Raw genomic sequence first — 26243 nt, 5'->3', positions numbered from 1 at the left:
AATAATGACCACCACTGCCCACTAAAAGGAATGATGACCACTACCAACCCCCTGAAGGAATGATGACCACAACTGCCCCCTTAAAGGAATGATGACCACTACTACCCCCCTTGAAGGAATAATGACCACAACTGCCCCATATGGAAATGACTAATTGGTCTTGTTGAAAGGGACCTCTGCTGGCTTGGTCTTACCTTGTAAACATGGCACCTTTTCTCTGCGTGTGCCTCGCCCTGTGCTGGGAGGTCAGGGAGCCCGCGGTATTTGGCCTCTTGCTGGGAGTGTTTGCTCTCCTACTTGGTGTACTTGCTCTCTTGCTAGGGGTAGTTGCCCGCAGTATGCTAGGTCGCACCATGGGTTGCTGGGCTCTCTTTCGTATCCATGGATCACATCGCTCCGGACGCATGTCTGATGTATGAACTGATTCGTTACTGTGAAACCAAACAGAAAACAAGGGCATCAAGTGCCTACAAGAGGCTAGCATATACCTAATAGAGCATGACGTACCTACGGCAGCCTAGTATGCACCCTACGAGAGCCTAGTATGTACCCACCAAAAGACTGCAGTGTATCCAAAACAGACAATGATGAATGCAACAGAGGCACGTGTGTGTGCAAAAGAGACATCAGTGAATGTGAAAGAGACCAACTAACATCCCATGATAAGGCAATGGTGTCTCCAATAGAGGCTAAAATATGTGCAAAAGATACACTGGAGAAAGCAAAGTAGAAAATATACTATGAATAATACATAATTGTGGGTGTATGGGTCCATATCAGTAGTAAGAGTGTTCTTTTGAGAGCTGTGACAAAGTTACTGGCCTGGATGAAATTATTTAAGAGTGAATGACCTGTGTGCATGCTCCTGTAGGCCCCCTTTGAAGGCAGCACACTCAAACCCCCTAACGGGGACAGTATAATTGTAGATTTTTCCTCGAGACAGAAGGGTCACTTGATGGACTGTGGGACCAGAGCATGGCTGCCAGTGAGCCAAAGGTAGAAGTGAGGCATGTCAGATGGTGTCAGAGCTCCTGGTGTGGCCTCGTTCCCCACCACTCAGAAGGACCAAGTGATATATTAATGACAGCGCTTCAGAATTTGGAGGAAAGTAAGTGGGTGGGTACACTAGGTCAGTATAGAGCCACAAACGCCTTAGGTGGACCTAGACACAGGCAGTCCACTGACAAGTTCTAGGATGGTGATGAACCCTAGTCCTGGTGGTATACCAGATCTGGCCTGAATAGTCTGGTTTAAGTCTTGATGGCCAATTTCCTTGAAAGGTAGGGGTAGGGTTGGTTTCCCTCGATGTACATCCAAATGGCTGCTCTGTGCTTCCCACAAGAGCATTCTGCATACCCTTGGCATCAGAGGGGGCCTGTAATCAGGCGGACAGTGAGTTTAACCTTTGTTGCCAGCTACGAGTAAGAACCCAAGGGAGCTATCGGGTAGTTGCTTCTCCCACTATCCAATGTCGCATATGGGTGGCGACCAATAAAACCAGTATGCATGTATATTTTCCAGTATGGATGTTTATGTTGTGTGACTGCATACATATTCTGGAAGGTTATGGTGGGCCTGGTTCTTCAAAATGGATGTTCTAATGTTTCCGTGGAGTCTAACCCATGCTCACTTGCGTAGCCTACCGCCGCATGTAGCCAACACATAGGGGCGTTTGATTCAGGCCACATGTCTGTACTCATTGGTGGAAACAGTATGCTGATCCGGGACTGCTAAGATCTGAGTGAAAACACCAGGAGAATGCTTTGTCTTGGGGGGGCACTGGCACTGCACACTACCTTATATTGTTGGTATTTGTATAGTGCACAGTATGCCATTAATATGACCGTATAGAAATGTCAGATATCAGGGGTGTATTAATATATGATTCCTGGATTTCCATCACATGCCAGTGTCTGAGTGATGTTTTGATGTGTTCTGGGTGCTGCATTCTTGTCTGTCTCCAGTTAGGTGGTTGGTTCATGTTCAATGCTGCTGGGGTGAGATTTTTGTGGTAAAGAGGCCTGGAGGTCTGCTGGGTTTCCACGTGTGAGATAAGCTGTCCGAGTGTTGAATGCTCTGGGCATGGTGAGTCTTGAGAGCAAGCACTCTTGGGAGCACTGTGATAGATCACCATAGGGCGGACTGGTGCTCTGTTGGATGTATATGTTATTATCTCTCTAGAATGTCCTGATTAATTCCACATAGAGTGGCTGCATGAGTAGCGTGTGTGCATGGTGCATGTGTGTTTGTAATGCAGGACTCTATAGTTCACTTTGTTAGGCAGGTGACAGCCATAAAAGGGCATGGAATATTTTTGTGGGATTGTACAAGGTACAGTGTGGTATGTGTGTATATATATATATATATATACACACACACATACACATACATATATCTATATATACACATACATGCATACATATATACACACGCACACATACACACGGTATGTACGTGTCGCGTATATTCTTTTAAGTCATGTGGGTGAGTCTCTCACACACCTTGTGGCAACAGCAACGAGCCCCTGTGCTTGGTGTGAGTGAGGTTCTCAAGGCTTTTATGGCGTCTGCGGAGTGCCCACCATCTTGTCAAGCTCTGGTGCAGTACCACGTCTGGAAATAAGCAGCATAAATAAACCACAGGTCTGCAAGGCAGCAGCTGCGGAAAGCAGCGTCATATGCCCAGATGGGCACGACAGAGCACTGGACAGCAGATGAGCCCCACATCAGACCTGCCACCACTTGATGCAGCAAAGCAGCGTCCCACTGTGAGTTAATAACCATGGGAGGGTTTGTGCTCATCCCCAGGTGCCTTCACTATTTGTACACGGGGCTGAGATGCAGGATCTCAGTGCGTATGAACCATAGGGAGACTGGGCAATGTATTGTGATGTCAGTCCTTGTGACAGGGATATCACTACAATCTCTCTGCCCTGACCCTGACATAAGAGGATCCATTAAATGCCACTGTAGCTAAGAGGACCCTGGCCAACTTACAGTGAGGAGCAGACCAGATGAGTGCAGCAACCACTGGCCGCCCGGTGACCCTTGCCCCTAAAACTGAGGAGATCTTGACAGTAGTACAATGGGATACCTTAGGTCTCAAGCAAAAAGTGACAGTTGACCAGACCTGGAAGTGATGTCACTTCCGTTAGCAGGGCTTTCGGTTCTTGGGGACCCATCCCGGAAATGATGCTACTTCTGTAGGTGGGGGGGGGGGTCACATGACCGTGCTGGGCCTCGTGTGTTGTGACATCACCCTGGCCATGTGCTAGTCACATACGCATAGCTTACCACGTGGTTAGGGAGGCTTTCACAACAGTCACAGGCCCTTGCTTGGTGTCTAGGGCGTTGTTAGAGGCAAAATTGCAGCACTCTCAGGGTTAACAATCTGGGAGTCCCTAAAAAACAAGCTTGGGCATGTTCAGCCAGCCCGCCGGCGAGAGTCGGCTTGTGTCTGAACACATCCGGGCATGTTTTTGTTTGAGGCTCCCCATTTATTATGCAGCTTTTAGTGGGGATGGGAGGGTTGTAAAATTGGATAAAATGGATGCAGTTGTATTACGTAGTGTAGCTGATTGTCCCAGAGGCTTGTGAAAAACAGAGCCGCTTGTGGTGGGGGGAGAGATCTGTAATGAAAGCGTTAGAAAGAGGGGAGTTAGGAGAGGAGGGGGCAAGAAAATGAGCGGTGGAGAGAGAGAGAGGGTGAGAAAGAAAATAAGATAAGTTAAATAAAAAATAATAATAAAAAAATATATATATAGATATATATATATCTCCCGGGTGTGAATAGAAGATGCCACTGCAGCCTGCGACGACAGCTTTTATAACCCCCGAGCCAGAGCCCTCTCCAGCTCCCCCAATGATTCATGGTGTGTAGCTTCAGGAGGAGACAGCTTGGGCTTCCTAAGGCCCCAAGGAGAGGACTTAGGAGCCTTCATCTGCCTCCCTAAGCTGCCCATCTTATGACACACTGAGACATCAGCCAGGGGCGGCAGGAGATAAGGGGTGGCTAAACCTTTTAATTCAAGGAAACCATTTCATACCAGTTTATTTGTGTTTTTTGCAAGGCAATCTGTTTCTCAAAGAACATTTAGCGGAGATCAGACGTATGATGGTACTGAGGTGCTCAACTTCAGCCTTTAGCTTGGGGCCTCTGACTAAATAAAATGCGCTGCTCGCATGTTTTATATTAAAAATGTAATGGTTGTGTTTGCCATTTCGTCAATCCAGCACACAAAATGATTACATTAAAAAACAGATGCAAAGAGGACATGTCTACCGCCATGCTTCTCAGTGCTGAGGTGGTAAGCTGCTTTGCGGTGGGCTTATTGTGGGTTTATTCCTGGAAGATAGCCCGTGCCTGCTTCATGTCAAAGGCAAGTCCATCCCTTCCATCCCTCTCCTCTCTCATCCTGATGCTGAGGTAGATTGAAGCAGCAATTTGCCCCGGAGAAGGGGAGGGGAGAGGAGGCTCTCTACGGGTTCAACATTGACCTCAAAATGGATTACAAGACACCACCCTCCAGTCCTGTATAAGCTATGTATGACAGGTTTACAGACCCCTCCAGCTATACGCCCTACTCTGCCATCGTACCATGAGTGAAGTTCATTTTTATCCTACTATCTACATAAATCAAAGACATACATTAAAAAACTGCCTAATACCCAGGAGAATATACACTCTGTTCCTCTTTGTTCATCATTGTGCAAATATTGTTCGAGAAAAAGGATTTTCATATTGCTTTTGCAATAAATATATATATAGTTTTTGGCCCTGATGAAGCGACATGTTGTCGTGAAACACATGCTGGCCTAGGAAGGAACCTTGAAATTAATAAACTTTCCATTTGATTAAATAATTCCTAACTATGAAGCTTCATATTTGACTACTAGACTGACCTCAAATCCAGTCTGTGTTTAATATGAAATGACAATGTTTGCGCAGCGCCGCAGAAGCCCCTGTGCAGTGTCATTATCTTCAATATCACATTCAGTCTCCAAGTAAGAAGAAACAGCTCCTAATCCCGCCATTACCTGCAAACCTGCGTCACTTGTCTAAACCCGTTGACCCTCATTGACTTTCAACACCATAACATAGAGTTCCCACCACTCGGGAGAGGCGGGTCCTGCCGTCTCCAGCCACAATGTCTGGTAGCAGGGACTGCATCCCTCTCTTAGAAGGGTATTGATGGATCTGTCAAGGACTAAATACTGTGAAGAACTCTCTACTTTCTGTCTTCATTACCCAAGGAAACGGTGACTTGCCTTGCAGGATTTAACAATACCATAGTGACCCCCGGAGAATGTTTATTTTAGGGATGTGGTACCACAAGCTTTCTCTCAGAAGCAAATAGGAAGTACGTGGGACACCTTTAGATATAAAGGTGGTTCCAAAAATCCCATATTTTGCCACTGGCTAAAATGTTACCCTGTGGGGCACCCCTTAGTTTTCAATCTAGATTAATTTTGGAGTCAAGCAGAACCAGGCCGAACCTATGGGGTCTCCACGGACTTGTTTTCTACAGTTACTGTGTCTGTCTAAATAAGTTGCAACCAAGCTACTACAAGGTCATCCTGAGGGAGTGTTCAAGAGGAAACGATCTAGAGGGGCCATTTAGCCAGTGATGCCACAAGAGGTCTTTATAACCCAATCCAACATCATCAAACAAGCAGACATTCTGTAGCCCTCATTGTTGGTTATTGCTGATGATGTACGCTTGGGTCAGAAGAAAAGTTTTTACTTTTCACTGCATGGCCCCTTATGCATTTGTTAGGGAAATCCTACCAGACGCCTTAGTTAAGAGAACGTATGTAAATATAGAAATTTTAGCTCCTGTGTACTGTTGTTGAAATTGCTTCCTCCTGCCCGGAATACGTAAACACAGTAAGTTTTGGCATGCACATGTGTGTGTGACCTGGTGAGGGGATGGAGGGTAGGGCACCAGGACACAGAGTTCTTTCCTGTGACGACAGATTTCTGGTAGCTGCTTGGTGTGATTGCTTGTAGCTGCTTGGTGTGATTGCTTGTAGCTGCTTGGTGTGACTGCTGGTAGCTGTTTGGTATGATTGCTTGTAGCTGCTTGGTGTGATTGCTGGTAGCTGCTTGTTGTGATTTCTGGTAGCTGCTTAGTGTGATTGCTGGTAGCTGCTTGGTGTGATTGCTGGTAGCTGCTTTGTGTGATGGCTTGTTGCTACTTGGTGTGATTGCTGGTAGCTGCTTGGTGTGATTGCTGGTAGCTGCTTGGTGTGATTGCTGGTAGCTGCTTGGTGTGATTGCTGGTAGCTGCTTAGTATAGTTGCTGGTAGCTGCTTGGTGTGTAGGTGCGAGGTGCCCGATATGAAAGGGAGACTGAAGGTAGTTTTTGAGTGTGTGAGAGCACATACAAGCATGTATGTTTGTTGGAATGCTACCTGCCTGGGTTTCACCTGAACATTTTGAATCTGGTCTGATCTTTACAGATCATGAGTAGGACCTGCCCACTCTGTGCCTATGCGACTTACATGTTTGGATTACTTTTTAGTGGATCAAAGAGAGCCTCACCCCATTGGGACTTAATGCTTTTTCAGGTCTACAGAAGCCTTAACAAAGCCTTATTGCGCTCTGCTAGAACATAAAGGGGGGCTACTGCACTCATATATAAGACCCAAGCCTGTTCTCACCTGTATAGGAAGGTGGATAAGTGGATTCGTTCCCATTTCTGCACCATCCCGTTGCTGTGTCCGCTAAATAGAAGTAGGGGTATCTTTGCAGCTGTAGAGAGAGCAGCAAAACACGTCTAAGGTTTTCCAATAGCACCTAGTGTAATTCATACAGCACACCTGACCACACCCATTCAGGGCCGGACTTGGTGCTGATGGCGCCCGGTGCGACAATCTTTTATGCCACCCCCTCCCCCAAATGACCTCTGCCTTGAATTCCCTCACTACCACCCGGCAAAAGTGCCCCTCAATTCTCAATAGCCTCTCTCTCGCATACATTTCAGTTGTTTTAAAGCACTGGTAAAGGCTGGATTTACAAATTTACTCAGCTAGCCACATAAAATGCAGATCTGTTCTTTGCAGCAGGCATATTAAGCCTCTGCGCTACTTTATAGCGAGTCAAAACTCAATCTCTGTTTCAAGCAGAAACAATAATCACAAGAGTTGTCTTGACAGTTTTATTGCTGCCTGAAAGCTGGACACACAAGGACCTCTGCAGCAGGTGTTTTTAAAATCGTAAGTTAATGCTAAACACAGCGCACCCCTCCAGGTGAGCGCCCTGTGCGGCTGCCGCAGTCGCGCTGCCCTAATGCCGGTCCTGCACCCATGCCGATCCGAACGCAATTCCCCGAAGCGCAAAAGGAAATTCTCTCAGCACCCACTATAATCACATGGGATGGTCACTTACTGTATGAGAGACACTCAATAGGGTCGGTTCCTTTTATGATGGTGACGCAGCCCATGGAGGTATATTTCCAGATTAACACTTGGTGTTGTCTGTTAATGCCTGAAGGGTCAAAGGGAAATGGTTAAATTCAGTCCTGTACCTTTGAAAGCACAGAAGGAGAGGCTGAGTCCAGTCTCCACACTCAGTGCAGCACACCTATGCAAGATCTCACAGCTCTCCCTGCATCCCTCTGTAACACACTTTCCAGGGCTTCTTCAAGGGATTTTTCATGTAACACGTGGACAAAGCTCTTCTTGTGAACTCTCATTGTTCCTTGACAGAGAACATGAATGATCAAACTCTCCTTTCCAGGGTGAGAAGACCAAAGCATGGATGTGGCCGTTCACACAATGCGCAACCTACCATGACATACTGGGTACAGTCGCGGCCGGCATGACTCGCGGGTGGGGGGAGGGTTGTGCGGGTTAATGAGGGAGGAGGGGAGGTGGGACGGGTTTAATAAAAAAAAAATCTAAAAACTTACCATCCTGGGACCCGTGCCGCCTCAGCTCCTGGCCGGGTCCCGCATTTTTCTGCTGCTCTCCTGAACGGGAAGCAGCCACCGGCAGCCTCCCTCCCCTAAGCCAATCACAATGCTGCAATGGCATAGTTGTAATTGGTGGGGACGGCGACCAGCCGGGCGCCTATGGAGAGGCCATTTTCTCTATGTAGGCTGCATGCAGCCTACATAGAGAAAAGGGAGAGTGCGCATGACTGGTTTGGTCGGCTGCAAAGTGCGAGAAGCAGAAACATAAAATGGTAGTTTTACCATTTTATGTTTCTGCTTCTCGCACTGTGAGAAAACAGTGGGGTGACACTCCTCCGCCCTAATGGAGGAGCCGCCCCTGACTGGGCTCGATTTTGCTTCTTCTCAGATATTTATATGTATTAGTGCTTTGCAGACCATAATCATTATAGCAAACTCCTGCTATAATGCGTTTAAAGAAAATTTGGAAATTGGCTCAAGGCACTGCCTGTGCATGATTATATGAAAATATGTATAGACTGTGTCTGTGATACCAATGTCTTTAAGCCGCATTAGCAGGATGGTATGAGAAACGGCGTCAAAGGCAGCAGATAAATCAAGCAAAATCAAAGCAGCAGCCCCTCTGGCATTTAAAGTCATCCAAATATCATTCAAGGCTCAGACCAGGACCGATTCAGCGCAGACTTTTTTCCCGTAAGCCAGATCGAAAAGGATGAATTAAAGAGTGGTCTTCTAAGTAAGTAAGAGGACAATTGTGGATTGACCAAATATTTTACAAGTGACTTAAGCAACAAAAGGGAGTAAGGAAATTGATCGATAATTCAATATAATGGGGGCTCTGCCTGAGGTTTTTTTGGGGAGGGTTTACCAGGACTGATTTCCAGGTGGTAGGAACAATCCTTGAGGATAGCAGGGTTTTGTAGAACTGTCATTATAATTGTGTCCACTTCTTGTTACGTGCCATCTGGTCAGGAGTAGCTCAGCTGATAGCTCTGTAGTTGGGGAGGCCAGACTATGCTGGAGAGAGTAAACCTCTCTGGTGAGATTATCGAAGTGGAGAGTACGCTCATGAAAATAATTGGCTTTAGCCTTACGAAACCATTTTTTTAAATAAAGATGCAATTCTGTCTTATAAGGAGAGAAATTCTCAAGGTTATAATTCACTCTTCGCTTTCTCTCTCTCTACATTTGGCACACTGTTTAGCAGAGACTAAGAAGGGCCTGATTACGTCTTTGGCGGTCCTACAGCGGACGGTGCGACGTGCTGTCCGCTGTAGAACCACCAAAGCCATGGTGCGACCATCCGCCAGATTAGGAGTTAAATCCTGGTCTGGCAAGCGGTCCTGCAGAGGTCTGACTACGACGGTCTGCATGATAGGCTCATAGAAGAGCCTATCATGCAGACCGCCGCAGTCAGAGCGCCGACTGCAAAATCCGGCCTTTGTTGCCATTCCGCCACCCTTTTCATGGTGGGTTCACCACAATGAAAAGGGTGGTGAAATGGCAGCTCGGAACATGCTCGGAGGTGCGCACCGGCTGTGGCACCACCAGCATATTCCTGCTGGTAAAAGACCGCCGGCCCAGCGGCATCCTTGATCCCGGCAGTGCGGGCGGTCTTGTGGCAGTCCAACTGCCGCAGCCATAATACTACTGGCGGTCCCAGAGACTGGTGGAGGTCGGACTGCCACCACGGGTTCGGTGAACTTGTAATTAGGCCCTAAGTCTTCAGTACACCAAGGGGCTAAAAGGATTAGAGAACATCGCATGGATCAATTAGCGGAAATCGGGTTATCAAGCGAACAGTCATTAAAAGTTTGGTGTTGTTTGATGGAGTATCCAGAAATAATGTGGGACCGGATTCCTCAAGAGTGTTGGACCAGTCATTGCAATTCAGTTTTGACTAATCATGTTGCAAAGTGTCTGGGCGAGCCCCAGACTGAATTTTATGGAAGAGGTGAACACAAAGTATATGAACTTGTGGTCAGACCAGGCCAACTCTTCTGAACATAAAATGTTAACTGAAGGGGAAGAATGAAATACTAGATTAATGATTGTGTGGAGGTTCAGTCATCAATCTTTTCATATTTAGCGCTTGGCAGATCATTTGGCAATTTTTGTGACTCAGCATAGTTAGAATTGTCAGTGGGAAGGTTACAGTCGGCCAGCACATTGAAGTCATAAACAGCCAGACAGCATGTCAGGAAAAAAACACTACATTGGTAACAGAGCGAGGGGGCTTATAGATCACTACATTTAAAAGCGGGGGACAGATCTACATGTATTGCCAGGGATAACAACTCTGCCTGCTGAAGCATGACCCTAGAATAAATCAATGCATTATAATGTGATCTATAAATACAAACAACGCCTCTGCTAATTTCATTGGCAGGTTAGAAGTGCTTAATCAAACAGTCAGGGGCGAGGAAAGTGCAGTTTCAGGAGCCTACTTTGAGCCTGCCTTCAGTATAAATGAGCACTGGTAAAGCCAATGTATCAAAATACGACTGCATTCTGTTTACGACTCAATGAAGACATCCCATTCCATCATGGCTTCTTCTTTCTCTATTGGAGCAATATGGCCAAACAGCCTTCTACGCCCGGGCAATTATACATTAATGCTTGTTTCCTTGTAGGAATAAAACCTGTCTCATCGATGGCTTCAATGCGTTTTTCGAAGTACATGATCCACTGAGACCAACTTTCACTCTGCCCGCCTTGTACATTAAGTCAAGTAGACGGCATCATCATCGCATTCACCTGGCCACCATCATGGAGTCCTCCTCACTTGAACATTGTGCTCTAGTCTAGCAGAGCCGTGAGCAGAGGAAGGCAAAGGCTGAATTAAACAAAGGGACTGCAGTCCTGTGCTCCTCAATTGTTAGCACCTTTCTAATATGCACCTTAAATTTAATTCAGGGGTTTGTAGGTTGATATAAAAAAAAAGCAGAAGAAAATATGTATATCTTTTTAATTTATTTGGCTAAATCACCAATAAGTACAATCTGATGAAGGGGCTCCTTCTTGAGCTGAGAGCAGGACTTGGTTGCCGGGTACACCTCACCTTTGTTCAGTTTAAGCCACATCCACCCCTTTGGTAGCCAAAAGAGAAGATGGCGATGCTGTAGATCACGTGCCTGACGACGCAGGAGCCCAATCAAAGCCCATCTCCCACGCCTCACAGTCATGAGCGAGGATCAGAAGAACCAGATAAAGGTAAAGGCCGAGGAAGTGAGACTCCATAAGAGGAGAGGTTCTCCTGATCACCTGCATCTCGTAATCGTCTCAAAAAAGACAAGTATAGAAACTCAACAAGGATGGGAGTGAACATGTTTCATTCTCACAGGAGCACATAGAGAGGGCCACTCCAACCGTAAAAAATGGTAACACTCACATCATTCGATCTTTTACTGACAGTGAATGGAGACAACGAATATGTTGCAACTACATAAAAGGGACCGGGGGTCTACAAAGAAACACAGTAAGTGATGTATATGCTAATGGAAGGTCTTCTTTTACCCCTGGCAATCCGAGCTGAGCATGATTGCCATCAAATTATATCATGTGATAGAGCTAAATTGTCAAGCCCTGTGAAGTCATTATTATCACGTGGTAATCTGCCACATCCATGAGGATGACCGTTAGAACGTAAGGGTCTTCTCCGTGGCCAGCTCATATGCTCTCCGTGGATGCCATTCCCCACCGAGGCAAACAATTCATGCCACAATGTGTGCAAAAAAACATAGAAAAAACTATGAAAAAAACTATGTAATGCAGTGCAGTGAAAAATAAAAAGGTTATGTGAAAAGATGTTTTGGCAATATCTCTTTCCTCACACCTAGTAAAACCAAAAGGAGTTAACTCAAGCTCCCGCTATTGATTCATAGTAGAGCACTATAACTCCTTATATAAGGTCAACATGTTTCAGCCTAAACGGGAGTGATCCAGGCTTTCTTCAGGACCAAATCGCAGCTACTGCATATTAACCAAGCAACTTCTAAACATTACAAAAAGAAGAACCATACAACCTCGCTTGGTGCGAAGCCTTCATATGCAGGATGCAATCATCACCTACAAGAAGATAAATCAATTATCATACTTTGTGCTATTTAAGAAACTAGAAACCAGCAGGCATAATGTTATGTCCCAAATGGCTCTAATGTATCCGCTTACCCTGAGTGGTCAAGGTCCAAACCTCACCTCCCTGGAACCTTCCTCGGGTGTAGATGAGGCCCCGCTCTACAATAAAACAGGGGAAAATAAAAGAAGATGGGCTCTTCAACCAACCTCAGACTTAAACAACCAAGGAAAACCCCATCTGAAGTATAGGGTCCAGCCAGGTTATGTGTCAATTATCCTTCTCTCCTTTACACTCTTTAAAACAATTAAATTCAGACCTAGAGTGTCACTGTGTAATCTGTACACCCATTTCTGCTCTTTCACAAATAGATATCTAGCTATGTCACTGACAGATAAGGGTATACTGGGTTTTTCAAGAACAGTCCATTCTAGGTCTGAATGATGACATTCCCTGGGTTAGCCTTTAATTTATAGGCAGGCCCAACTGAGTCTCAGAACACTACATACATGACGAGCTGACCACGGTTTGGACTGGTCACTATGTAACTTAAACATCATGGCTACCACGAGTACTTGATGGCCATTAGACAATGCAACGATGTATATCTCGGGACTACAGAACCTATCAGTGGCATGCCTTTTTAAGATACACATGGTGACATCATTGAGGTGAAGGCTCACACCAGGCGCAGGATGTTCATTTTCCCTTTTAGCAGTGCTGAATAACTCAGTATGAGTAATAGGGATGTGAGGACTATCACATTTACCCATTGTTAACTACACACACAACTTTTTTCTTCACATTTAGTGATACGTGGAGAAGAATACGTACTGTTATTCGGCTTGCTCCTTTAGACAATATTTGGAGTCTGGGGTGATTTTTACTGAAAGGGCAACACTAAGCAGGGCATGCTTCTTCCATCATTATAGAGGTACTAGTCCTACCTTGTTTAACACCATAAGCTGACCAGGGGCGCTTTGACACAAATGACTGCCCAAGAAAATAGCCTTTCCCTCTATTCCTACTGATATTTGGGAGAGAATTGAGCACTATCACCTTTCCAAAATAAATCTTTGAGATGATAGTGCACTTCAAGATTTAACGCGATTTATCTGTGCTTGATTTAGGTGTTAGACGACAAACTGAACTACAGGGCAACTGCGCGTGACGTCATTCTGTAGTCTAGCGGCGCCACGTTGGGTGATACTGATCGCGCGCCTCTTTAAACTACAAAAGAGACGCACGTGACGTCATTATGTAGTTCGGCGCTGCTACTCCGCCTCCAACAAGAGCGCGCGCTTTTCGAAACCGGATGTAGACCCATCACAACAAAGGGTATTTATATCGAGGATGTTCAAGACTCTGGTGCCTCCTTCCCTGAACTCGGCGGGAGTCCAGAGGTACCGACGGACAGGTCAGTGTATGCCTAATTGAGTGGTATTGACTCAGTTACGTAGCGCAACGGAAACGAATCCTTGAATGAGGGTCCCTGTATGTAGCGGTCTCGGAGCCGTAGCCGAGTGAGAACATATGTTAGAATGAAGACATTTATCTCGCTCCTGTCCGGCATAAGTGAATTATTTAGACGTAGATTTAACAAACACCATGCTGATTTTGATGTGTGTTGTTGAGCCCATTAAGCCACTGAATACTAACGGGTTAGCCATGAAGATCTAGAGGCATACAAGAAGCACATAGCCAGCAGAGCCTGTGACTGTGCTTTCTTTGCACAACAGTAGTCTCTATGATCATAACAGGTCTATGACATCTGGCAGGTTTAATTGTTTTAAAGAGTGTAAAGGAGAGAAGGATAATTGACACATAACCTGGCTGGACCCTATACTTCAGATGGGGTTTTCCTTGGTTGTTTAAGTCTGAGGTTGGTTGAAGAGCCCATCTTCTTTTATTTTCCCCTGTTTTATTGTAGAGCGGGGCCTCATCTACACCCGAGGAAGGTTCCAGGGAGGTGAGGTTTGGACCTTGACCCCTCAGGGTAAGCGGATACATTAGAGCCATTTGGGACATAACATTATGCCTGCTGGTTTCTAGTTTCTTAAATAGCACAAAGTATGATAATTGATTTATCTTCTTGTAGGTGATGATTGCATCCTGCATATGAAGGCTTCGCACCAAGCGAGGTTGTATGGTTCTTCTTTTTGTAATGTTTAGAAGTTGCTTGGTTAATATGCAGTAGCTGCGATTTGGTCCTGAAGAAAGCCTGGATCACTCCCGTTTAGGCTGAAACATGTTGACCTTATATAAGGAGTTATAGTGCTCTACTATGAATCAATAGCGGGAGCTTGAGTTAACTCCTTTTGGTTTTACTAGGTGTGAGGAAAGAGATATTGCCAAAACATCTTTTCACATAACCTTTTTATTTTTCACTGCACTGCATTACATAGTTTTTTTCATAGTTTTTTCTATGTTTTTTTGCACACATTGTGGCATGAATTGTTTGCCTCGGTGGGGAATGGCATCCACGGAGAGCATATGAGCTCGCCACGGAGGAGACCCTTACGTTCTAACGGTCATCCTCATGGATGTGGCAGATTACCACGTGATAATAATGACTTCACAGGGCTTGACAATTTAGCTCTATCACATGATATAATTTGATGGCAATCATGCTCAGCTCGGATTGCCAGGGGTAAAAGAAGACCTTCCATTAGCATATACATCACTTACTGTGTTTCTTTGTAGACCCCCGGTCCCTTTTATGTAGTTGCATCAGTTTGGAATAGGGGATTTGGACTTGGGCAGGTCTTTAAATTATTTTCCCTTAGACCCTCCTTTCACTTGTTGTATTGACAACGAATATGTACCATTACATCGCATGCATTTACAACGCATGCAATTACAACGTGGTCGTTACAACGACAGCATTGTTACATCGTAGTACAATTACAACGCAAGTCGTTACAACGACTTACGCTAGATGGCGCTCTGGACTTGGGAATAGTATAATTTACTATTCCAACTCCAGTGTGTGCAACAGTAGGGAAGGTGTTGGAATAGTAAATTATACTATTCCTTAGTTTAGAGCACCATCTAGAGCAAGTCGTAGAAACCACTTGCGCTGTAACAACCGCGTTGTAAAGGTAACGCGATGTAATGACCGCGTTGTTAAGGTTGTTTCCTGAGACAACAGGCGCGTGCAGAGACACGGGTGATGAGGACCAGAGGAAGGTGAGAGACGAGAATGGCACATGCAGCATTATATTATGGCACATCACAGGGTGAGATGTTATTGGCAGGAGGAGCCTGTGCCTATGCCGGTCCTTAGTGACACCCAGAGGCCTCTTACAGGTGCAGTTCTACTCACCAACCACATGAGTGGCCTCGGGCGGGCAGAGGAGCCTCTGCAGGGCCAGGCCTTCCTCAGCATCCTGAAAGGTGTCCATGAAGTCTGATACCTGGGGAGAGGAGGAACCAGGAAGTCATGAAGGCAGAGAAGGGGGAACCAACATGTGAGCAACAGCGGTGTATGAAGAGCAGACGATGAGTGATCTGTCTGCAGAGACACCAATGATGGACTATGGGAATATGATGACAGGAATTAAATGTCATTTCATGAGGCATAACTCAGAACCGTGAGCTAAAATCACTCCACAGTGCCTGCACAGCTTTACCTTCATCTTTAGCACCAGACAACCCAAGTCCTGTCTGTGTTCTGGCATGTCTGGCCCAGGCAGGCCCTAGGACTTTGGATGTTTTCAGAATGCCAACAACTCTGCTTTATCTCTTTGCACTGTTTTCCAGTCTTTCTCTCCCTCCTTCTATCTCCCTTCTCTGCCTTTACCTCTCTTGCTGTGGGCCAAAGTATGATGCTGCAAAGTAGATTTCTGTCTCCAGATAACAGTGCTAGTATCCATTGGTTGCAACCACCAGCACAAATTAAGCACCGTTTGAGAAGGAGAGGCTGGCAGAGACCTGAGCTCAATCTAGCTCTATAATGTACTGTAGCATGACTGGTTTGTTTGGCATTGGATTTCCTATATCATTGTGGTGCATTCTTGTGAGGCACAGGCTGGCTGGATCTTGGATTCCCAGTCAGTATGGTTCATGCTACATGCCTGGTAGGGATAGTGGCCTTGTTTCCTGATTTCCCTGTATCTGCAGGGAACCATGCAGATTTATTTGGGCAGGGAAGGTTTCCCCAGGCCCAGAGAAGCGGACAGTACTTTCAGATACTGCCTGCAACGCTGAAGATAGTAGGACATGAATCAATAACCCAAATGATGGCAAGAAAAAGGCAGAGAACCGAGTTGCTGTAAAAGTAACAGATGTCCAAGTTTTATTTAAACTGGTAATTGTCTTCTGTGTTGATTTTTGCTCTCCTAGGCCTGGATCCCATTAGGTCACAATTAAATTAAATTATCAGATTTATTATACATGGGAGCCTGCAACCCCTTTATAAAATCCAGTCTCTAATTTCCTAATTACAGGTGTCTAGTGACATCTCTAATGAAGAAATGTAATATGGAAATAACGTAGTTTCCCAACTGCAGTAAGTTGTTACTGCTGAGTTCTGACATCATAATGCCCGAGAGAGCCACCAGCCAGAAAGAGAAGCAGCGCACGAAGCAGAAACACAGACACACTTAAAGCAGGAAAAAGAGAACCTCAGCTTTTCTTTTTCTGATCTGTTTTTTAAAATAAACCCCACCAGCAGGAATGAGATATTTATGGCAACAGATTTATTTTTGCCCTCCATAGGTCATTACATGAAAGATGGAATAACTTTAGTTTTTGCGACAAATGACTAACTGCTTTTTGGTGTGTTTAATTTCATACTACAGATTCTACTTTTTCTCGTCATAGCTGCAAATTTGCTATCTCTTTCATAGGACAATGCCAATTATTTAAAAGGTTTGAGGGAAGGGCGATGAGTCAGCTTGTATCATGAAGAATAAAACACCCTCTGCCATATGTTAAAAGGATATTGTAAGCCATCTAGGAGTTCCATGACACCCTATAGGAACATGGTATTTGGTCTCACTCCTCTAGAGGGTCACGGAACTCCTTGATTACTTGCAATGTTCTTTTAACATACAACAGGGGGTACTTTATCCCATATATTACAGTTACAGTCTATCATGTGGATTTGGCAAAATGGGAGCATAAATCCACTTGACATGGATTCAGAAAGATAGAGTGAGATACCTACTGGCACAGCCCTTCTTGTGAGCCAGATTTGGTCTGTCAGCATCCCTCGTGACATTGTCTAAACGCTAGGTTACTAAAACAGTCATGGAATGCTTGACTGAGGTAGTGAACATAGATTCAATAATTTATAAGAATTTGGGGGAAATAAAAGATAAATGTATCAATACTTCCACTCTCCATGTATCCGGCATAAGACTTTTTCAAGGATTTTTGGGCACTTGAAAGAGAACACTGAAATTGTTTATTCAAAATTCATAGTAGTAACCCAAAATTGAAAGCACCAAAACTCTTTTTGAAATCGATCAAGCAAAGAAAAAGCACGAATCAGTTCTCTATATAATAATTTAAAGCAGCCAACTTGTGTTTCGTGGCATAAGCGGCTTTGTCAGGGCCTTGTAATGAGCAAATGGAGATACTGGGCTTTATAATCATATTGAGTGCCCTTTCTCGCTTAAATGGCCTTCAATAAATATTTCACACCTTATATGTGACATTGGAGGTCACCTTAAATGATTTTGAATGATTTTGTAAAGAATATTGATGATTTGAACTTTGAATTACCGGTGAGAATTTTGAATCAACAATTTCACCCTTGTCTTTCATATATTCTCTAATTCTTGATAAAATTCACATACCTGAAACTTGAGGACTATACACATGGCCTCACTGTTATGGGCAGATTAATCTTTTACAGCCAACTATTTCTATATACAGTCAATAATAGGAACACATGATTTATTTGAACCAAATACTGTGAAGTATAATTAGGGTGAATCAATTAGTCCTAAAATATATTTAAAAACAAATATGTTGAACAGGAATGAGTTTTGAATAAATAAATTACAAAATAAATGACTTTAAAAAAAGTCATGTTAGTAAAGGATGGTGGTGGTGGAAGCCATAAGCAACAGTAATGTTAGAGCATTTGTGGTTATAGAGGTTTGATGGTTTCTCCCATTTAACAAGATCAAGAATTCTTACGAAATGTAAGGTTGAACTAATGGCTTCAATTCAATTTCATTTCTATTGAAAATATAAGGCTGAACTTATAGATACAGTTAAATTATACTTCCATTGTAAGCACAGTTTAAATCTAATTGCATTCCAGATCTTTGTTTCCAGCCAATATGAATTTGAATAAAATGTATTTGAATGATTAACATCGAATCATTGCCAATATCTGGGAAGGACAGTCTGGTTTAGCCTTCAATTGTAAGGCGCATCCCGGAGAGGGGATGCTGGTCAGACTCTTCATTATTAGATACTTCATTGTGTAGATGTTTCTGATGTGAGGCATGGGGTGGAACTCGTCCTAAGTGCTTATCCACTTTAAGGAAGAAAGGATCACAATCTTGGTTTTGCTCATGTGACCTCAAGACACAGCCAGTGAAGTGAAAACTCTCTTTCCATCGCTATTCTTGCTTTTTGCTTTATTGGTGCATTTTATTTTTATTTTCCTTGTTTATACAGCACCATGAAACTAGATTCTCTTCCTGGAATTGTAGCGCTTTATAAATAAATGAGTACAAAATACGAGTACTTACAATCTCGCCAGCTCGAGGGTCGTACAGCGTGGGCAGGGCATTCGTGCTGGCAATCCACACTGTTCCCACAGAGGGCACAAAGCACAGCCCTGTTATGATGCCTGTGAAGTGAGTAAGCCTGTAGATAAGCTGGGCATCCTGTGACCAGACACCTACTGTCTTATCGAAGGAGCCTGTGAGTATCCTGTAAGAGAAACCAGACGACTAAAGGTGTTGAGGTGCGAGCTGAGGTGTACAGGGCAAGAGAGAGCGGTTGATGCAAGAAAATGACATGAGGGTATAGAAAACATCTCCAGACATCTTATTGAATTTCCAAGACCCTGCCTCTATGCATTTCAGACTAGGGATTTAGGAACTTTCTTGCAATTTCAGTGTTCCAATATTGTAGCACATGCGGCCTGGAAGATAGCCCCAAGATGCTCCTTGGAGTGAACGTTACGCTTTATAAAAAAAACATTCATTCAAGATCATTCCACAAACTCGCTGCATGGACCAAGAATCTTTTTTCTACAAAACTTCTATGGTCTTTATTTTGTCAGCGGAGTGGTTTATCAGACCTATTGCTAACAGCATACACAGAGTGGACTTTGGGTCTGCCCTTCCAACCATTGGCTTTCCGCGACCAGACTCCTTCAACCATTGGCCGTAGACTTTGTCAATTACGCCTTGGCTTAGCTTGCATATGATTGTTCAGATCACTTCTTGGTAAAGTTTGGGGTGGTTTCTTGCCATCCAGTTTTTTATCTTGTGTATGCATTCATGCAGAATAGGTGAGTCAGTGAAAGGTCTATTTGATTTAAAGATTATGTTTGTGTAATGCGCATAGCTGTAGACGTGATTGCCAAACTAAAAGATCAGAGCAATTAGTGGTGAGGTGGTATTATTTTAGTTTGAGATCTACCAGATGAGAATGAGGTTAGACATATAGGGCCAGATGTACGACCGTTTTTTGCGGTCGCAGAGGGGTTTCAGACCCCTTTGCGACCGCAAAAAACGAGTTGGCCATTTACTATTCACATTTTGCGAGTTGCAAATTATTTGCAACTCGCAAAATAGGAATAGCGAGTCGCCATTAGGAAGGGGCGTTCCGAGGGCGTCCCTTCCTAATAACGAGTCCTCCAAGTATGTATGACTCTTTTGTGACCGCAATTGCAGTCGTAAAACAGTCGCAGTTTACCACCCTTCTCAGAAGAGTGGTAAAGCACTCGCAAACGGGAAGGGGTCCCCAGGGGACCCTTTCCCCTTTGGGAATTTAGGGGAAAATATTTTTAATGGCAGGCAGTGGTCCCAGGGACCACTACCTGCCCTTAATAAATTTAACGAAAACGTTTCATTTTTTCTTTTTTAAATGCAGCCCGTTTTCCTTTAAGGAAAACCGGCTGCATTAAAAAAAAACTGCTTTATTGAAAAGCAGTCACAGATATGGTGGTCTGCTGACCCCACAGGCCACCATCCCTTTGAGGCTTGCCATTCCCAATGGGGGTCGCAAAATGCGAGTGGCTCATGAATATTGATGAGCCTCGCATTTTGCGACCCCATTGGGAATCGCTAGGCGTGTCTCTGACACTGTTGTACATTGGATTTAGCGCGTCACAATTTGCGACTCGCAATTTGTCGCATATTGCGATGCGCTAAATCCAATGGTCGTACATCTGGCTCATAATGTTGTGGGGCACTGCGTGGCTTCATAAATCTGACTTCAGGTTTGTGTTGCTCTCGTACAATGTTGCGTGGTGCAAGAGCGAAGCAAACCTGCTCATAAATAGGCCTGTTCGTGTTAGTGTTATGGGGCTTTATGGGATGCCCTAGCATTGAAATCACACAGGATTGTGCTGTGCAGGTAGATGAAGATGCTGCTGCCCATCAAGTCTGTGAGGGTCTGTGAGATTGCACGCACATCTGGGGTTGTATGGGGGTGTGTGAATATCAGTAAGATGGTAGAGGCGGTAGTGTGTGAGATGGAGCAGCAGAGCTCTTAAGTTTGCCAGTTCCATGCACAAGGTAATGATCCAGTCCGTGTCCATGATTGTAGATCTCCCCCGCGGAGAGCATTTTATCTGCTGAAGACCTATTAGTGCAATACCAATGCTCACAGTCAGCCCATTGCCTACCATCATCTGGCTTTCTTGCCGCTCACATTTGATTGTTTGTTATTCAGTGGCTTTCCTTCCTTGTCTTGTGTTTGTCCCTACCCTGGAGCTTACCTCATTTACCATCCTTTTAATTTGATGATTTGTATCCTTCCACTGCTCACATTCACACAACTACTTTTTTCTTTTGCTGTTAGGACTTAATGGGAGTGCATGTGTCTTCTCCTTCTCTCCCTGAATTGCTGTTTCCCATCACAAAACTTCCCATGGCTCCTCAAAACCTCCCCTGCAGCTCCTCTGATGCATGCACACACATCTGTCATCATGCTGGACAGCTGTCGCGTGATGGAGCTTGTGTGCGTACACATCAGCATTATTTTATTTGACAAATCTCTTCAGCATAGGCAAGCAAGCGTTCTTTTTGTCATGTAGGAACTGCATCAGCAAAAAGCATTGTCAAAGCCAATGTGTCTGCATTGGCAAGATCTAGGAGCTTTGCCAATGCCTGTTTTCTGGATTCTGTTGCTTGTATTCCTAAATTTATATTTAGATAATGCAGAGAACAAAAATGGATTGAATTAGTTACTCACATTGAACTGGGAAGCTTGACAACCCTGACCAATGCAGTGGGAGAAGGGAAATGCAGTCTGGGTGGTAACCTGGCACGTGTTTCGCATTTACGTGCTCTCCGAATGTGAGGTTCATGGCTACTCGGTTCTTCAGTTGGGCTGGTCCTGAATTGCCATTTTGCAGGTGTCACAGACTCAAGGTCTCAGCCGTCTTCAGCCAGGCTTGCTTGAATCCAGTGGCAAAGTGAGCAAGGGACTCACGTCTGAGCATACCCTGCCAACTTATGGCGAACACCCCCAGCACACGCGTGCCACAACTAACCGCATATTGCAGGAGAGCATGTTGCACAGTTGGTAGAACTCCACCCCCAGCATGGCACATGACTCAAAAAACTGCATATTGCATGACAGCCTGGTGCAAGGATGGTAGAGCTCCACCCCTAGCATGCCGCGTGCCTCTATAAACCACATATTGCAGGAGAGCCTGGTGCATGGACGGTAGAGCTCCACCCCCAGAACGCCACTTGCCTCAACAAATCGCATATTGCAGGAGAGCCTGGTGCACGGATGGTAGAACTTCACCCCAGCATGCCACGCATCTCAACAAACCGCATATTGCAGGAGAGCCTGGTGCACGGATGGTAGAGCTCCACCCCAGCATGCCACGCATCTCAACAAACCGCATATTGCAGGAGAGCCTGGTGCACGGACGGTAGACCTCCACCCCCAGCACGCCACATACCTCAACAAACCGTAGTCACGGAGATACAGCAACATTTGAAGTGACCAGGTTTTAGTAAGTTTAGTATTGGGATCTCTTTTCCATTCACATAATGATATTATCTCGAGCCTGCTAAGCCCCTCCCCGTTTCTCTATGCACTGGTACCTTCTGAGAAATGGTCGTGATTCCCAAAAAGGGTTGAATGACTTCTGTTTAGAACAGGCACTTTCTGCACTTGATGATATAGCATAGTGCAACTAAAGGGGTTCTCCGTGGGGATAAATTATCAATATATAATATTTGGTTAACAATATTATTATAATATTGTACAGGCCATATTATTTGGCAGAAATTATTATTTCACAAGAATACTACACACAATTCTTTACCAACATCCTTCATTACATTGACAAAAACAATGTCCATGGTCCATATTACATTACATTAGAAAATACTTTGATCATCATTTACTCTCCCAAAGATATTTTTGCACATTTCCCAAAATATCATTGCACTTTTCCAAAAGGCTTATGAACACTATTCTCCTTGGTATTTCATTTTATTGCAAGGTGTCCATTTTTTAGGTCTCGCCTGACCCAGCGCATGTGCTGGTCTGGCGAGACTTTTTGAGAGGGCTCCAAAAAGTGCTACCAGGCCAGCCTAGAGCTACAGTGCATGTGCACGGGCGCGCGCGCCGTGCTTGACCGCGATTACTTTCACTTTCACGGCCGCTTTGATGTTTGATCGCGATCACTTTCGCGGCCTCACGGCCGCTTGGCATAGCCAATAGGTCTCGCTTTTGGGACCTTATAAGTATTTAGTTATGCAACGGTTGCATGGCTAAACACTTATAAGGTCCCAAAGGCGAGACCTATTGGCTATGCCAATGCTTGTTTCCTTTTGATATGTGGTCTAACCTGAAGGCAGCACGGCCGCAAGACTTGTAGGTATGTATACACCCAAAGACAATGGCCCTCCATCCTCCATTAATGTGTCCTCTGTGGTTTTATCTGTAGGTGGTTGTGCTCCTATTACTGAGAGTCGACACATTTCGGCCTAAATTCAGTCCTCATCAGGACTACAACAAGGTAAAGTGCCCATCCAAACATATCATGCAAATCCCTGGGGAATTAATTCCCTGTCTTCAAAGAGGATCGCCAATGGTGGACAAATCTACGTTTGGGGAGAGAATGTGGCCTAACAGCTGGGGCGGTCAACCTTGGAGCTGGGGAACCGGGTTCGAGTGTCAGCAGGGGCGCTCACAATTCTGTGATTCTGGGCAAATCACTTAATCTCCCAATGCCCAACAGAAATGAATGTGTCCGTTTGTAACATAACTGGTGTTCATGTAAAGCGCTCTGATACCTGCGGGTCTAGTTCGTGCTATATAGTTCGTACTATATAAAACTCCCCACCCCCCCAAAAAAAAAGTTTACAGGATTTCTGACCATCAAACTCCCTACAATGTTCCCTTTCAGTCCTGGACGCGGGTTCAAGGAGGATTGCTCCAGCTATCAGATGGAAATCTGAAACCCCTTCCTGCCTTCCTTTTGCTACTACCTCCTCACATCCATGAGTCCTTTCCTGGCCCACGGACCCTTCTAAGCTCACGGGAACCCTCCCCGCCTCTTCATGCGCGCCTGCTGACCATCCTCCTGTCCCACCCGTACCTTTGCCCTCTGAGTCTCACCATGGCTGGTCACTCATTGGTAGGCTGCTTACCCACCCACTGCCTCATTTGCCCACACTTTGCATTGCCCACTGACCCTCCCTCCCTATCCTTAGCCACTACTTCTTTTTCTCACCTATTGATATTGTTCACTCATTTGCCTCCTTTTCACCCTCTGCCCTCACTCTCATAGGCTGTCCTCCCTCTAGCCCCTCTCAAACCAGCAGTCATGTCCTCAATGTCTGCATGACAACCCACCAGTCCCCATCCTGATGCACCAGCCCCACCCCACCCCCCTGCAATCCTTTCCTTGATACGCTTTACCTGGTGCTCTCATACTCTCGCACTATCAGCAGGTGTGTGACGCCTGCAGCGTGTGCCCGGCGGTTGGCGTGCACCACCCGAAGGACCTGTTTGTCCTGGTTCAGGTATGTGCCAAAGACCATGAGCTTCTTGTCATATCTGATGGAGGAAAGAAGAAATTGGTTAGAACCTCTGCAAAAAAAAAAACTTCTACTGACCCTATGTTGTTAGAAAACGTACACCCAATTTCTTTGTTACCATTCTTCACCAGAATTGTGGAGAAAGTGTTGAACAATCAACTTGTAAATCATATCAATCTAAATAATCTATTTCACCCTTCACTATCCGGATTCAGAACCTCTCACTCTACAGAGTCGGCCCTACTTTTCACAACGGAAACTTTAAGGAAATGTGCAGACGCAGGATATGCTGCAGCACTGGTGCTCCTGGACCTTGGTGCGGCATTCAACACCTTATTGTACAACCTACTTCTTCATAGACTGAGCCTTTGTGGGGTTAGGGGCTCAGCTCTTCGCTGGATGACTTCTTTCCTCCTCTCTCGCAGTTTCCAAGTCGCTCAGCACCCACATTTATCAAAGAGCATTCCCCTCTTGCAAGGGGTCCCTCAGGGTTCTATACTGGGTCCCACAGCATTTAATCTTTATATTGGCCTCCTTGCAGAAATTGTAGAAAAATACAGTGTAACCATCGTGTCATATGCAGATGACATGCAACTTATTGTCACTTTATCTCAGGATACGGAGACAGAGGCTAATCAGTTCCCATCCTGTCTTAGGGAGCTTGCCTCATGGATGTCCAACAATTGCCTTAAACTCAATGACAATAAAACCGAAGTGATGATAATTTGGAAATCACCATCTATCTGATCATCAGCTTGGTGGCCCCAGATGCTAGGGCAAACGCCGGTCACTAAAGAGGAAAGTAAAAACCTGGGGGGCTGGTTTGATCCAAAACTTTCGTTTGAGAACCAATAAGGAAGGTAGCCGGAAAATGCTTTGGGACCCTCAAAGTCCTAAAAAAACTCCTAGATCTACTACGGACTGCGGCTAGAAAAACCATTCTGTACGCTCTAGTCACATCTCAGATAGATTATGGTAACACTCTCTACCTAGGAGTCTAAAAAAACCTCAGTAAACTCCAACGTATCCAAAATGCTGCTGCACATTTGGTTTTGAACCTGCCCAGAAGAGCATCCACTACTAAAGATCTGTCCACTCTCCACTGGCTGCCAGTGGAGAGGAGGGCTGTCTATAAAGCTATGTGCTATTGCCACAGAATCCAGGGTAAAAGCAATAGGGGCATTGAATTGATATGTTCAAGGTATGGGGGAGAGTTGTTAATTGGTGGTACTATAGGAGAATACAGCGATGTGAGGTATTTTTAGTTATACCATGGGGATAATTAAATGTTTATGCTGGAATGTATCTGGGTCAAATGCTGGACGTAAGCGCCAACTTGTACGAGAGGAGCTAAAAATGTATCGACATCATGTGATATTTATAACGGAAATTAATTTAGCATATACAGATAGGGCATTGCTTACACAGCTTGGCTAGGATATATTTGTGTGTTCATCTCAGGTAGTTTCGATCAGGGGAGTTGCCATTTTAGCTAGTAAGACACTTGTATATAAAATTCACCAAGTCTTGGCAGACCCCAGGGGGGGATGGGCTATTGCTCAACTTGAGATTCTTGGAATTAAATAGATTCTAGTTGCTGTTTATGGGCCTAATGTGGATGACCCCGAGGTTTTTAACTCACTCATGCTAACTTTACTGGAAGTACAAGGCGTTTTGATAGTTATGAGGGATTTTAATTGTATTATGAATTAAGCCATTGATTCTACTAACCGGCGCCCAATCTTGAGAATGCCGAAAGTACGGGCGTCAATTTTGGAGCTAGCACGTTTGTATAATATTCGGGATGCATGGAGGGTGCTACATCCAAATCTACCGGGGTTTACATATTATTCACACCCACATAGACAGTATCTAAGGATAGATATGGCCTTGGTCGCTGATGTTGTTTTGCGTAAAGCTAAAATGGAGGTGTGTACTAAGATTACGTCAGATAATAATCCCATTCTGCTAACTATTCAACTGCTACCGGTTACTAATACAAGTCATTATTTCTCTTTTCCACGCCACTTGTTGGCGGATGATGATT

At 44.8% G+C, this 26243-nt stretch overlaps 1 protein-coding gene across 1 annotated transcript in view; it reads right to left on the bottom strand.

Annotated features, from left to right (window-relative positions):
• Positions 1–26243, bottom strand: part of LOC146811282 (uncharacterized) — a 117037-nt gene that overhangs the window by 43293 nt on the left and 47501 nt on the right. The window contains exons 5-10 of the mRNA XM_085618354.1: positions 24078–24215; positions 18704–18887; positions 15316–15406; positions 7390–7488; positions 6663–6753; positions 195–431 (exon numbers count right to left, since the gene is read on the bottom strand). Of these exons, the coding sequence (XP_085474480.1) occupies positions 195–431; positions 6663–6753; positions 7390–7488; positions 15316–15406; positions 18704–18887; positions 24078–24215 (840 nt within the window). The remainder of the gene's footprint in view (positions 1–194; positions 432–6662; positions 6754–7389; positions 7489–15315; positions 15407–18703; positions 18888–24077; positions 24216–26243) is intronic.

This window comes from Triturus cristatus, chromosome 7 (genome assembly GCF_964204655.1).
Source record: "Triturus cristatus chromosome 7, aTriCri1.1, whole genome shotgun sequence".
NCBI classification, from domain to species: domain Eukaryota; kingdom Metazoa; phylum Chordata; class Amphibia; order Caudata; family Salamandridae; genus Triturus; species Triturus cristatus.
Note: the sequence above shows the minus strand (reverse complement) of the source record. Positions and strands in the feature narration are given on the sequence as shown.